The sequence below is a fragment of the Mustela putorius genome, unplaced genomic scaffold (genome assembly GCF_011764305.1).
Source record: "Mustela putorius furo isolate JIRA1106 unplaced genomic scaffold, ASM1176430v1.1 tig00003845_pilon_pilon_pilon, whole genome shotgun sequence".
Classification (NCBI taxonomy): Eukaryota; Metazoa; Chordata; class Mammalia; order Carnivora; family Mustelidae; genus Mustela; species Mustela putorius.
The window spans coordinates 95,020,220-95,034,634 of NW_025421998.1; the positions used below are offsets into that span (position 1 = coordinate 95,020,220).

At 54.4% G+C, this 14,415-nt stretch overlaps 1 protein-coding gene across 5 annotated transcripts; it reads right to left on the reverse strand.

Annotated features, from left to right (window-relative positions):
* Positions 1-10: 10 nt before the first annotated feature.
* TRPV6 (transient receptor potential cation channel subfamily V member 6) lies at positions 11-14,415 on the reverse strand. Of its 5 annotated transcripts, none has more exons than XM_004781423.3 (15): positions 14,217-14,400; positions 13,954-14,108; positions 6,706-6,803; positions 6,438-6,560; positions 5,538-6,059; positions 5,217-5,392; positions 4,674-4,820; positions 4,377-4,589; positions 3,850-3,936; positions 3,674-3,750; positions 3,271-3,436; positions 2,850-2,916; positions 2,197-2,465; positions 1,075-1,181; positions 11-781 (listed from the first exon to the last, which is right to left on the reverse strand). In XM_004781423.3, exons 2-15 carry the CDS (start codon positions 14,079-14,081, stop codon positions 502-504), a joined length of 2,460 nt encoding a protein of 819 aa, XP_004781480.1. In that variant the 5' UTR covers positions 14,082-14,108; positions 14,217-14,400; the 3' UTR covers positions 11-501. The 5 variants fall into 5 exon arrangements, with proteins under 5 accessions (XP_004781480.1, XP_004781481.1, XP_004781478.1 ...); XM_004781424.3 differs by having other exon boundaries at positions 5,538-5,636; positions 5,927-6,064; positions 13,954-14,391; XM_004781421.3 differs by having other exon boundaries at positions 13,954-14,400.

The following is a 14,415-nucleotide window of genomic DNA, read 5'->3' on the forward strand; positions in this document are numbered from 1 at the left end:
GGCACAAGGGCACAGAGCAGGGAATGACTTTATTGGAAGGTAGAAGGTGGCAAGACTCAACCAGCTTCATTCCACCCCCAAAGTGGTACCTGTCCCCCCAACTCATGCTTTCCACAAGCCTCCCTCCCAGCTGTCTGGAGCACCCTGGGAAGGGCTCTCCCCTTCCCACCGTTAACACTGGGGTAGAGACGGCAAGCCTGTCCTTAAAGTGCTTTGCTCTGACAGTGCAGAGTACTTCCGTAAGGCCGAAGAGCCACTCAGCTTGGTGCCCCCTGGCACCAGCCCTGTGCGCGGGGTGAGGCGAGGGCCACCTCCCTCCTTGGTTTCCATTCGCCCCAGAGCTGAACGAGTAGTGGGACCTGGGGCGGTTGTTCCCAGCTGGCATTCCTCAGACTGCATTCTGCTTCCCCCACCCGGACCTGGGAGAGCAGACCTCTGGGTGTCTCAGTGTTGTCTTCGGACGCCCCAGGAAAAGGACAGCAGCCACGAGACGGAGCGCGCTCAGATCTGATACTCCCAGCCGTCCCCGTCTTCCAGAGCCCTGTTGGTCAGGCCCCTCAGTTCCCTCCTCAGGGTGCCTTGCCGGAGCCTCTCCCAGTTGGTGCTGCTGCGGGAGGTACTCCGAGACACGGAGGGGGTAGAGAGGGACAGGTGGGGGCCAAAGGGGTGGCCCAGCTGCAGTTTTTCTGAGCCTTTGTCCAAGTCATCGGAGCCCTGGGTGTGGAAGGCCTGCACGTAGCGCCGCACTCGCTGCCGGTTGAGATCCTGTCGGTCCTCCACCCTGTGGAGAAGGAGGCTATGAGGGACAGCCAGGGATGGAAGGGCTGGTCCCAGGCCTGGCCTGTGTCCTGTGCTCACTGCCTCCTGCCATAACTGGCCTGTTCCTTCCTGTGCAGCTGGTGCGCACCCCACCCCGGCACCCCCCGCCTTAGCAGCAGGGATCCAGTGTGGGACCCTCAGGTCAACACAGGTCATTGGGCGAGGGGCCCAGGGAGCGGGCAGCCCACACGGGGACCCTGGGAGCAGGAGGTTGTCTGAGCAGAGGGGCGCCTCGGCCCCGCATGGGTCACTCACCGCAGGAACCAGCGGTCCCCCAGCCCGTACTCGCGCCCACAGATGCCCGAGCGAGGCCACAGGCAGCGAGGCAGCTTCCGCTCCAGCATCACCGTGGTGGCCACCACCTGTGTGTGGGGACAGAAGGGGCCAGCAGAGGTTGGGTGCAGACTGAAAGATAGAAGGGTGTGGAGAGGAAAGGGTGCCGGGTGGAGGAAGCGATAGCTCGGAAACACAGGAGCTCATGGTCTCCAAGAAGGGGCAGACAACACCCCTGAGCTGGGGGTGGGTGGTGTCAGCTGGACTGACCCACTGCTGTGCGACAGAGTCAATGGAACATGAGCCCCGCAATTCTCTGCCCCATGACCTGACCTCCATGCTGATCCTGCAGGAGGCTGAGAGACTCCGTCCAAGGAGACAGGAAGGAAGGCAAAGCAAAGAGAAAGGGATGCTCGGGACCACAGGATATTTTGATCCTACAGACATAAAGTCCATTTAAAACTGCTAATAACTTACCGAGAAATCTAATATCAATACATTTGCATGGAAAACATATTTTCTTGAGCAAACCCCATTTAGCCAATTTAGGGCCTTTTAACTGCGTTTCCTACACAGCACAGCTAAGTGCCATTCAATTTGGGGGATGCTCATTTTTAATTCTGTTGAGAGAAATTATTTTCTAAAGTATCTTTTCAAATGATTTGATTCATTTGAATGGTCTTCTGGCTCTATCACAATGATCCTACTGAAGATTACTTCTGTTACTGTGAGAAGTTTTCATAGCATTTTTTTTTTAAAACCAGTCCAATTTTTCTGGGTCAGATTTTACAGACTAATTCACTAAATGCACTTTTAGTCTCCATTAGCTTTATTTCTTGTTGGTTGATTTCTTGTGGACTCTTCTAGAAAAGCCTGAGGTTTTAATTTTCAAGAGAACTATGAAGAATTCTTTCCGGCCATCCAAGTACTGCCACAGTAGTGCCAGTCCAGTGCTTCTGGATGCTCTGTGTTATTCTGTGTACTGTACAGTGACCGTGGAGACACGTGTCGGGTCAGAATATCCTGCTTCTATGTGAGCTCATCCCAGCCCCTGGCTGAAAGAGAACGACCTGCAAGAATCCTCCCAGCCACCAGGGGGCTCACCTGCGCCCTCCAGAGCTCATCCCGCTCATGGGCCACCCGCCAGTGAGTATCGCCCATCATGGCGATGAGGAGGTTGAGCATGAGCAGTGTGGCGATGATGGCGAAGGCAGCGTAGGTGATGCTGTACATGAAGGGCAGATCCACGTCATAGTTGGCAGGCCCGTCGATGACCGTGAGGAACAGCTCGAAGGTGCTGAACAGTGCCATGGGGTAGTCGTAGAAGTGGCCCAGCTCGTCGGGGTCCTCTGTCTGGAAGATGATATAGAAGGCTGCTCCACCCAAGGGGGATGGAGGGTTACCATGGCAACCACATACGTGACTGGACCACGACCAGCTCTTTGCTGCCCAATTCAGTCCCACTTCCCTCATCTCCACCGGGCATCCACACCCGGCCCTCTGTGGCTCCACGCTTCAGGTTCTGAGATTCCCTAATTTCCTGGATGGTTTATCCCGATCCCAGGAACCACATCTCCATAACACTCCCAGTTCTGTCTCACCCCCAAGGCGAGTTCCATCCTCAGACACTGTATCTTGCAGGCCTTGTATCTTGGCCTTCCATCGCACCTCCCCCAGGTCTATCCACAGCCATTCTGGGCTCTCTGGGCTCCTCTAACCTCTCCCCGTGAGGGTCCCATCCCACACGGGTGATTTACCTGAGGCAAAGCCCAGGATGACCACAGCCATCAGCCAGCAGAACCGCATCAGGTCACCAAAAATCATCTAAAGGAGGAGAAAAAGGAAAATACCTCCACATGGGTCCCCTGGACAGTTGTTCCTTGCAGCCTCTCACACGTCTCCCCAGGAAGCCCGACAGTTCCACCCCCCCAGGGGTTAGACACCGTGGTTGCACACCCAATCCACTTGGCTTGTTTGGGTACAGCCCCTGAACCGAGAAGGGTTTTTACATTTTTAAAGGAATGCGGAAACAAGAAGGAGGAAAAGAAAAGAATACGCAGGAGCGACCCTATGTGGCTCGCAAAGCCTGCGAATCTGTTATCTGGCCCTTTATGAAAATGTCTGCAGCAGCCGCGGCTCCAGGACCTCTCTGGAGAAAGCTTGGAGGGAGGCACCGACCTTCTGGATCATGATGGTGAACGGGCCCAACATCTGGAATCCTCGGGCGAAGTACATGACATTGCACCAGCCCAGCACCAGCGCGAAGGACATGGGCACCACCTCCCCGCTGGCGTTCATGAGCCGCATGACCATGGTTACCAGCACCATGCAGGCATAGGCGATGCTGGAGGGGGGGACAGAGGGGAGTGTGAGAGGAGGCTGGGATTATCCTGGGACACAAGAGCAAGAGTGGCCGAGGGAGGCAAAACCCACACACTCAGATTGGGCCTTTGCAAGTTCAATACACAGGGTCACACTCATCACTGGAGAAGGCTTCTCAGTTTCCTCCAGGGATTGTCCAGGGGTCAGGATCCAGGGAGTGAGGGAAGGGCAGAGAAAGGGGGAGAGAAGGGAGACTCACATGAGGACGTGAAACGGCCCCCCAAGGATCGTCTGTCCAAAGAAGCGAGTGACCCCCACCCTGAAGATGTCTGGAATCTGGAGAGGGGCCAGAAGACACAAAGGCACTTGTAGCCTGGGGCTCAGACTGGATCCCTGGGGAAAGCAGCCTCCTCCTAGATCCTGCCCACGCCTGACCTCTGCGAGCAGAATGATCACAGCTCCAATGACGGTCACCAGCTCCCCCACCAGGCGGATGTCATCCTCCGGGGTCACGTAGGCCTCCTGAGAGGGAAACATGGTCAGGACACTCAGGGTCTCCATACAACCACCCTGCCCCCTCCTGGGCACAAGTCAGTTTCCCTGGGTAGGGTCACCAGCCCTGTCAGATTCTTTTTTTTTTTTTTTTTAAGAGTTCATTTATTTATTTGACAGAGAGAGAACACAAGTAGGCAAGGCGGCAGGCCGAGGGAGAGAGAGAAGCAGGCTCTCTGCTGAGCAGGAAGATTATCTGGGGGCTTGATCCCAGAACCCCAGGATCATGACCTGAGCCAAAGGCAGCTGCTTAACGGACTGAGTCACTTGGGAGTCCCATGTCTGTGCCTACATATTTGAGAGCTGGGCGCAGGGAGAAATGGGGGGTGTCCAGCAGGAACGCGATGCGGGTCTGAGAAAGGGTGGACAGCGGATCCCGCCCGGAAGCTCAGCTGCTCCTGAGGCGTCACCTGAAGCAGCTTCTGCTGTAGGAGGGTGTTGTCTCGGGGACCCGTGTGGTTATTGGTCCTGGGCTTGAGGGGGCGGTAGACGCAGCACATGGTGAAGCAGATGATGTAGATCAGGTAGATGGCGCCCAGCACGCAGAAGTACGGCCGCCCGTATCTCTTCCACTTGAGGCTCACCAGCTCCTTCACGGGTGTCTGGTCCAGGATCTGGCGAGCCTTCGGCAGAAGGAAAACAGAGCAAGCAGCTCAGAGACCGCGACTCCACCCTACCCCGGCTCTTTCCCACCCAACGACCCATACCTCCCGCTTCTTGGTGGTGACGATAAGTTCTAGCAGGGACTGCTCGTCCCCGGAGGAGTCGATCTCTGTGAGGTCATAGAGAGTGGAGGTCAGCGGCCCGTACGTCCACTGGATGTGCTTCCGCTTCTGCATCAGGTGCTGGAACATCTGGGGGGACACGGTGGTGAGTCAGAGGGTCAGCGTGAGGAGCGGCCACGGGAACCACACCTCCCGGAGGGCTGCAGCGGGCTCCTGGGCACTAACGGGCAGTCCGCGAGCCCCACGCCTCTGCTGCGTGAACCTCCTTTGGTTTCTGCTTCTCCCTCTTTCCCACCAACCCTCTCAAGATGGCAAAGAAGAGGACAGGCCAAGGGAACAGCACTTGGGGTCACCAGAGCAGATATTCTAGAGTGCCCTTCTCCAAGCTCTGGATCAGGGAAGCCTGCAGCTGAGCATTTAGCCACAGAGTTGGGAGTAAGGGACTGTGCCCTGTGGGGGGGGGGGGCTTGGGAGGAAGGGTCTTTAGAAGGAGGCCACAGGGCCCAGGGAGTGAGCGTCCCTCACCACAGTGTTGCCCTCCACGCCAGCCAGCTTGAAGGGGGTGAGGCCCTGGTGATTGGGCACGAGGTCCAGGGACTGCAGGTGGTCCCTGTGCCCATCGTAGGACAGCAGCAGGTTGTACATTTGGCAGGCAAAGGTCTTGTTGGGCTGGAGGATGAGGATGTGCAACACGGTGTTTCCTGCAGGGGACACGGGTGTCGCATGGCCATTGCACCGAAGGCCCTGCTGTTCCCCTGCTCACCCCGAGACAGGCCTGGGGGCTGTCCAGGTCCCTGCCCTCCCAGCCCCCAGCATCCCAGCTCCCCTCCTCACCCCAGCTCTTACCCAGGGAGTCCTGGGCCCGGATGTCCGCTCCATGCTCAATGAGCAGCCGCACGATCTCCTCACTGCCCACACAGGCAGCAAAAGACAAAGGGTGCTCCCCTGCGGACACACAGGGCTCCGTGGCATGAGTGCCCAAGGGGATGGGCAGTGTCCCTGAGCGACTGCCTCCTTCCCCCCACATCTGAGCTCTGGGCTTGGTGACACTTGTCAGCAGAACCAGAGGTAGGGTTGGAGCAAGTGCCATGGGGAGAACTGGCTCTGGCCTTAAGCCCTGCAAGGCCTGACCCCTCCCAGCTTTCCCCGGGGTTGGAGCCCTCCTCAGCCTCCCTCCCTTGGCTCTTGCCCACCTCCCCACGCCCCCTTCCTCCCAGTCCTGGCCCTGCTCCCACCAAAGTAGATGAGGTTGCGGGGGCTGCGGCGGAAAGCTGTGCCTGTCGCTCTTGCAGAGACGCTGGCCCCATGGGCAAGCAGGGTTCGCACCAAGTTCACGTTCTGATTCACGATGGCTATGTGCAGTGCAGTCTGACCTGGCCAGAGAGAGCTCTCAGTCATGGGGTCTGTCCCCAGGATCCTGCGGGGGTCCCTCCCTTATCCACGCCCTGTCCTCCTCATCAGAGCAGCCCAAGGTGTGTGTGTGGGGGGGGGTCTTGGGCTGGCAGGGTCCCCAGGGAAGCCAGCTGCTCTCTTCTCTTCCTACTGTAGCCCCCTTGCATTTCGGGGGGCTGGTGCTCTCATGTCGCACAGTGAGGATGATGAGAAAAAAGGGAGATAGAGAGAAGCATGAAAACTAGGGGTCTCGGACTCCCTTTTTGGTTTCCCCAAATTACCCACCACAGAGACTGACTTGAAATATCCAGCAGGTCACCCCTTCCCTCCGTCCTGGGCCCCTTGACTCCTCACCCTCATACAGCTTGGATGTCATGGGCTCGAAGACCAGCTCAGGGGCGGCCTCCATCAGCACGATGGCTGCCTCCAGGTTGTCATAGAGGGCTGCTATGTGCAGTGCCGTCTCCCCCATGGCTCCTGGGATTGACAGAAAGAAGAGTCATGCGGCTTCTGCGGAGCAGGGGGATGGTGACAATAGGGGCGTGGCGGCCGAGGGCAGAAGGTCTGGGCTATACCGGGAACCTCATGTGTGGGTACAGGTGCTGAAGGCTCTGCCTCTTACCTCTCTGGTGCATGTCACATGCCTCATACTTGAGTAGCTTGTGGAGAGCCTGCACATTGTTTTCCTTGGCCGCTAGAAGGAGAGGAGACTCCCAGATCCTATAAGGGAAAGGAATCAGAAAGGTGGCAATGGTGAGCGTGCCCAGTTGTGCAGTAAAGGGAGATGTCTTGGCTCCTTCACGTACAAACCGTGCACCTCAGCAGTATTGACCTTGATCCAGGGAAGTGAGGCTATCGGGTGCCAAGCCTTGTCTGATCTTTCTCTCGACTAGTTAGTTACCCTCAAAGCAACTTTCCCCCATTTCCGTTTGTGGAGCATCAGAACTGGTTTCCTGTCCCCTGGGTGCTGGGACCAGAATGTGTGTGAATGTGTTATCTGCGTATCAGGTATGGAGGGGAGGAGCTTTACTTAAGTATTCACTCACCTCCTGACCTACTGACCTCTGGAGCAACCCTGTTTAGCTTCACTAAGTGACCTGTGATTACCCCCCAAGATAAGCCTTGTTTTCATGGACTAAGGGTACAAGGAATTCCTCCCTCATGTTTGGGAAGGAAGTCAACATGCAGAGGCTAGCAGATTTCCTCCAGCGGTGTGATGCTCTCCTTTCTAGACCTTCCGGGCAAAGCCGCTTGTGGCCGGCACTTTCCTCCTGACAACAGCATCCTCGGAGCTCCATCAGAAAGCAACAGTGGACCTTTTTTTTCTGACCCTTAAGTCAGAGTATACTCTCTTCCTATTCCTGTCTGCTTCTCCCTTGTGTGAGGCAAAGAAGAAAAAAAAAAATCATCTTCTCTAATCATCTCTGACTCACCAGATCCTCTCTTGAGCTTTATTCCTACAATGAACTAAAAACCTAGGTTATAATCACAATTTAGCCCAACTAAGACCAATGGGGCCCCCTTTCTTCAATTTCTCTCTTGGCCCAAGGTCATGGTCTTTCCATGGGAGCTAAATGAAATAACACCATTTAGCCATCGATGGCCCACTATGGGAATGGGAGCTCACACACTGACGACTAATGGCAGGAAATTGACTCCAAGAGCTGGGGTGGGGGTGGGGGAGGTGGTCAGGAGAGGAGGAATGAGCACAAGACTCACATCTCCCCAAATGTGGGCCCCAGCTCCCCACCCCCCATGCCATATGGACAGTCACCAGGTGGTGTCAATTCACCATTTAGTGCTCCGTCCCCACTCGAGTGATGCCAACCTCCTTGTCCCTGTGGACCCTCATCAATTCATGTCTCCATTCTCTGTTCTGCCCCTCATGAGCAAAATATTCCAACTACAGTTTCCCTATGCACTCTTTACCCCCGATCCATCCTTACCCATGTTGCCATGGTGCCCCCTCTAAATGGCAGTACCATCATGGCTTGGAAAATCTGCCTTCAACGCTCTCAGAGAAGGAACACAGAGGTCCTTGTTAGCCTCTGGGCACCTGCCTTTCCACTCTCTCCTCCCCCATTCACTCCTCACACCTGATGTTCTGTCCTCACTGCCCCAGAGCACCCTATTCTCCCGATGCCTCTGCCACACGCTACTTCTACCTGGAACCCAGGGCCTCCATCTCGCCCTGTTCATTGTCTGTTCTGTGACCCTAACGCCTAGGAACGTGTTTCGCGTGTGATAGACGCTCTCCCACTAGCTGCAGAACGAGTGAATTTGCAGCAGTGCCAGAAGGTAGTCTGGCCTTACTGGCTCTCCTTATCATCTCCACTGGCCATCCCCGAAGCCAACCTTAGGCAAACATATAATCTAAGGAAAAACCAGTATGCTCGGTATACAAACACAGCTGCAAAGCAAATTTTCTACACTCCCTTTACCGCCGCCGCCGTCTTTCCGACGATTTGCCCAAACCCCTTCTTTAAAAATGTTCGAGAGCCAGCTCTACCCCCAACACACACGCGCGCGCGCACACACACACACACACACACACACCCCTCTGGCCCTTTATTTTTGCATCTTTCACCGTGTTATGATTATACTGTCTCTTCCTCTATAGTAGGGTTGCTTAAGGGCAGAAGTCAGTCTCTTCCTTATCTTTATACCCTTTCACTGCTCTCCCTCAATCAGCTTCTGCCTTTATGCTCTATTGGGACTAAAGCTAATGGCAAAATTAAAAAGGGACCCAAAGGGGCTTCTTACCCAAGTGCGCAATTCTACTCCCTGCTTCCTAACATACGAGCGGGGAGGCTAGTTGGTCGCCGGCCTATAGACACCCCTTTCGGTCCCTACACAGCTCTGAAGCCCACAAATGTCCCCCAAAGCGTCCACTACTACGTGCTCTTTTCCTTGCTGCCCTTGTGACCTGGGGAACAAGGAGTTATTGTCCATCTGAGCTTGCCGAATAAAAATTCAGGATGCTCCATTAAATTTTAATTTTAGATATACAAGCGATAACTGTTTAATAGAACTATGCCCCATGTGATATCCGGACATACTTATAACAACAGCTTATTCATCATTTATATGAAATTCAGATTTAACTCCATGTCCTGTACTTTATCTGGAAACCCCAGATAAAGTGAAGAATCACCTTATGGACCAACCCAGCAAAGTGTGTAGAGAACTGGTCTCTTCTGGGCAGCCAACTCCAGAATCCAGCAAAAAAGGGGGCAGCGTAGAAATGGTTCTGAGGGATTGGAGCAATTACTTGCAATGGCATCAGAGGGCCACAAGGGGACAGCAGAGAAAGCCCTCTGTCACGTTCTCGGCAGCCACGCTGACCCCCTCCAAAACCTGACTACTCCTGGGACCCATAAAAAAAGGTCAAGAGCAGACCCACCCAAAGACTCCCATGCCTGAGATACAAGTAGTTTCTACCATAGCAACCCAGCATAGAAGTTTAGATCTAGAGCAAAATTTATGCATCTTCAGCAGGTCTCTGCTACACACCTCCCTAGACCAAGAAGAGGAGATACTGATAAAAATATGTTCTGGTTTGAATGGTTGAATTATACTCGTTCCCTTCCAGGGGAAAATTTGATTTCATTTAGTAGAATACTTAACATTACTGCCAGACCTCTTACTCACAAATAGTGGTTTAGAGCTGTGGCTCTCAACCAGGGGTGAGCCCCTTTCCCCACCCCAAGCAATTTGGCAAAGTCTAGAGACATTTTTGGTTGTCACAACGGGCGTGGGGCAGAGGGGTGCTCACGGCCTCCGGTGGGGATGCTATTAAGAAGCATCTTATGCAGGTCGGTCTCCTCTAACAAAGAATTATTCTGTCCAGCATATCCACCCTGCCAAGGTAGGGAAACTCTGAGCTACAGGTAGAATTATTCATAAACCATCTGGGGAGTCTTCATATTAAAAGGAACGAGAAATTCTCTATGTGTGTTTTCTTACAAATCATTAAATATTTAACTAAGAGGGAAACAAAAAGGTAAAGCCTTTTGAGCACTCTACTGATTGAGTAGCAAAAGGAAATTACAGAGGAAATCTGAAATTATAGGAGTGTGGAAGCTGTTTTCAGGAAGTAGAAAGTTTTAATTTGGCCTGACCATTAATTACCAAATTGAACAGTTTAGTTTAATGTTAGACTGGTGAAAATTGTACTGCAAATCCTTACCCATTTTTTTTGACAGAACACAAATCTCTGATCCTCCCCCCTGAAGTTTCCTCTGGGCCACCCCACGAGTGTCTCTCCTTTCCTCTCTCCCTGTTCCCTGCACTCCATCCCCACCTCTCCTCCTCCTCCTTATGGATGTGTACGCGGATGTGTATATGTCTTTGTGCACATGAGCAAAGTTTTCTATTTGGTTGCTGGAAATAAGACAGAATTCAGAGTGCCTGGAAGGAGAATTCAAATCAGAATTTTAGAGCTAGGAAGTTGCTAGACATCTGGTCTATCTGTTCATGTCCCAGATGTAGAAAGAGGCCTGGAGTTCTGACGTGACCTGTCTAAACAAGTCAGAGGCAGAGCTAGGACTGGACCCTGCTCAGCCATTTCTCTGTCCCTGTTCTCTGGGTTGATGGGCTTTGGAGAGGGCCGAGAGGCCCAGGGGGCCGTGTCCACGGGCATCCCCTCCGACAAGCGTACCGTTTGGGAAGGGGAAGGCAAACGCGATGTGGGAGCTCAGTTACAAGTTCCCAGGTGGATACAGCTCTGAGAAGAGGAGGTACCCAGCCCCTCAAACTCCGGCCAACACCCTCCTGGGGTGTTGCCTTTAGACTACCGTGGTTTTTATCACAGTAAATCTCATTTCTTAAATGTGCTTTTCAGCTTCCAAAGCAGCATCTCCCTTATTATGCTCCTGACAGCCCCGTGACGCAGGCTGAATGATTCATTTTTCAGAAAAGGAAACTGAGGCAGCACAACCAAATCGCTGTGAGGAGATCTCGCAGAGTTACACGCAGAATGCTTTGCCAAGAACCTAGCCTCGGGCTCTCACCACTCAATTATGTGGTTCTTCTAGTTTTATGGCTCTTACCAACCTTTCTCAGGGGAAGGGGGTCAGCCCAGAACTGTGACCACAGATGCGGGAGAGGGCAGTCCTGTGTGGGGAGGGGGCACGCACTGGCCACTGATGGGCCACTTCCCCTCAGCTTGGGTTCTTGGCGACTAGATGAGGAAGCCAGAGCTCAGGGGGAAAGTGGTTATTTGCAGACTTGGAGTCGGGCCACCCTTTTCATTGCTGCAGTTGGAGCTCGTGTGCCTGCAAGGATGTACCTGCGTGTGTTTACTGAGGCGCAGAGTCCCGATAGCCTGGAGAGCCCCAGAGCTTATTTTTCCAGACGCATCACTTCACATACATGTATGTACCCAAACAGAGAAGAACTTCCAGTGATCATCACAGCCTTCTCACTATCCAGAGGGAGGGAGAAGTTTCCAGCAACGGGGTCAGGTGTGAGCCTCTGGGAGCTAGCCAGCATACCCCACACCAGGCAGAACCAGATACCGCAGCATCCTCCTCTGCGCACGCATGACACCTGCTTAAACCCTTCTTGGTTAGGACACCCCCCAAGCGCACTTGTCACCCAAGGAGATGCATACTGGGGCATTTTGCCTGAGAGCACCATCATCACGTTCACTTTCTGCAAATCTAGCAGAATGCTTTATGCTCACAAAGTAGTTAATACATTATATCTCAGGAAATAAGACAATTCAAGGTCCAGGGAGAGAGAAAGAAGAAACGGGAGAAAGGTAATTTCAGCTTGGGTCCAGCAATGTGGATTTAAGCAGAGGTGGCAGTGAGACTAAAACTCAAGACACATCTGCGAGAGAGAGAGAGGGCTGCTGGGCTCCTGGCCATCCTGGAGAGACAATAAAGCCTTCCCTTCTCACTGGACTGTGGTCCACCCCCTGCCCCGGATACCCCAACCAAGAGGCCCCCTGAGCTGTTGGCACAAATTCTGACTTCATCACTTGCTCACGCTGGGCCTGCCTTGTCCCCCAGGGGAGAGCAGGCCCTCCCTCCCGTGTGTTTGGGGTTATAGAAGGTGAGGTAGCTACTCCTTACTTTGTTTGCTGCTTTCTGCCACCAGCCTGCCTCCTTGCCTGTCAGTACTGTCCTCACCTAGACGGCCTCTATTTATCTAGTTGCTTGCAAATCTTCCCTAAGGCCACTCACTGCACAGCCTAGGATACTTCCTTTTCTGGCCATTTCCGTGTCCTTCCTGGGAGTGCCCACCGGGCAGGGAGTCAATACTCCAGGCTGGGGGCGGGGGGGGGGGCAGGCCAAGAAACTGTGGAACCAGACAGAGAGATCAGGAAAGGAACCAGACAGATCCCTCCAAGCGGCAACATCAGGCCTTCCTGGACCAAGGCTCCTGAGGAGGCCCACTCAATGGTCTGGGGAAGGGATAGGGGCAGAAAAGATGAGTGGAAGCAGCCAGGCTGTGGTCCTTCACTTGGTCTTTGCCTTGCTGGCACACTGGGCAGCTCTGCCACCCCTACCAAGCCCCAGGCATTTTTGTGCTCTGTGTCTAGCTCCCCCAGCCCCAGGGTCCTGAGTGGGAAGGGAGGAGCAGAAGGAACCAGGGATGGCCTCTTCTCCAACAACAGTGCCCTTCTGTGCTGAAAGATGTCATCAGCCAGACATGCACTCAGCCCCCACTTTCCCAGGCCTGGGGGGAGAGAAGTGGGTGGCTGGTGTGAGAGTCGGGAAAGCCAGAGCTTGGAAAGGAGCACGCCCCCAGCCCAGAATCCTGGGGCAAAGGGAGAAGAAACACAGCCACTCCCAGTCAGGCTCAGGCAGGCCTCCGCTCTTGGAGATGGAGAAAGACCCTCAGATACAAAAGCCTTCAAAATCTTTGGGCTTTCTTCTATGAATTGGATGTATTATCTGCCTTGTTAGGGACCCCGGGGGAACACCAGGACAGGAGCACTTCCTGCTAGCATGCCAGCTCTTGGGTGGGGAGGCCCGGGGAGTCTTTGGAGAGGCCATCTCCTGTGGAGACAGACTCAAGCTTTCTCCTCTCCTCTCCCTCCCGGGGGGGAGTTGGGGGCAGACGTCAGAGTTTAGGGATGTTTCAGAGGCTGGAGGCAACAGGTGCAATATTCTTGGGGTTCAAACTTTAGAGCCTCTCATGTTGCTTAGCCCAAATGAGAGAGTGGGCAAGCACCCTTCTGGCCCCACACCCTTCCCCCAGTAGAGAGTCATGGACCCCAGGGCTGGGTCCCTGCTTTGTTCAGCTCCGTGACAACCCCCCCCCTCCCCGTGCCTGGCATTCAGCAGGGCCCTGGGCAATGGCTGATGACAGTGCGCAGTGACAACCACAGTCACACTTTGTCTCCTGTGGTTACTAATGTCTGCAGTTCCTTCCTGCCCGAGTCATCCACTCCCCTATGCGTACATGTATGCGTTGCATGTTTCTGTAGGAGAGACTGCTCTAGGAGCAGGGAGTAGAGAATTCGGGCACTGTCCTGACCCACTAGCTCCCCCCAGGGTGGTGGGTCCATGATGCTATTATCTTTCCAAGGCCCAGCAAGGTAGCTGGCCTTTAGAGAAGTACAAGAAGCTTACATAATTGAATAGGAGCTTAAAGATAGTGGGCACCTGTGTCAGGGCCAGTGCCCTCCCCGCCCACCTGGCATCCTAGGGAGCTCTAGCCCCAGAGGCCAAGACCTTTGAGACAAAATCATCTCAAGGAGCCAGGCCTGGAAGCACAGTCTGTATCAAACGAAGACTGAGAGAGAGTGGGGGGCTGGGGAAGGAAGGGTAGGGGGAAAGGGAAGGAGGAAAGAAGAGGAGCTGGGAAGGGGGAAGGGGCACGTGTCGGGGTGCAGAGGAAGCACACTGAAGCTTACCTCTTCTGCTGCTGCAGGTTCTGCTCATCTCGGCTCTGAGCCCACGACTCCTGTCTCTGGAACCATCTACAGAATTTTCTCCACAGGCAGAGAATGAGCCCCTTCTCCTTGGGCAGCGGCAACCCCATAGATTGTAGGGCCGGCTCCTTGGGGGGCTGAGGCCAAGGCCAGACCCCGACAGGACTCAGCCTTGGGGCCACATCAGCTCCCCCAAGGGCCGGCCTGCCCTCTCCCTGGAGAGGTCCCGTCTCCTAGTCTCCTACCTCCTGGGGTCCCTGCAGAGTCTCCCTGAGGCCTGAGCCAGACTGCAGAGGGCTCTGAGGTTCCTACACTTGGCAAAACTGAGACTCCCTCTGCTGGGGCTGGCTCCTCCTCAGGAGCTCCTCCCGGGAGTGAGCCCGAGCTGTGCAGACACTCCCTCCCTCCTCCCAAATTACCTGAGATTTAAAGAGACAGGCCAGC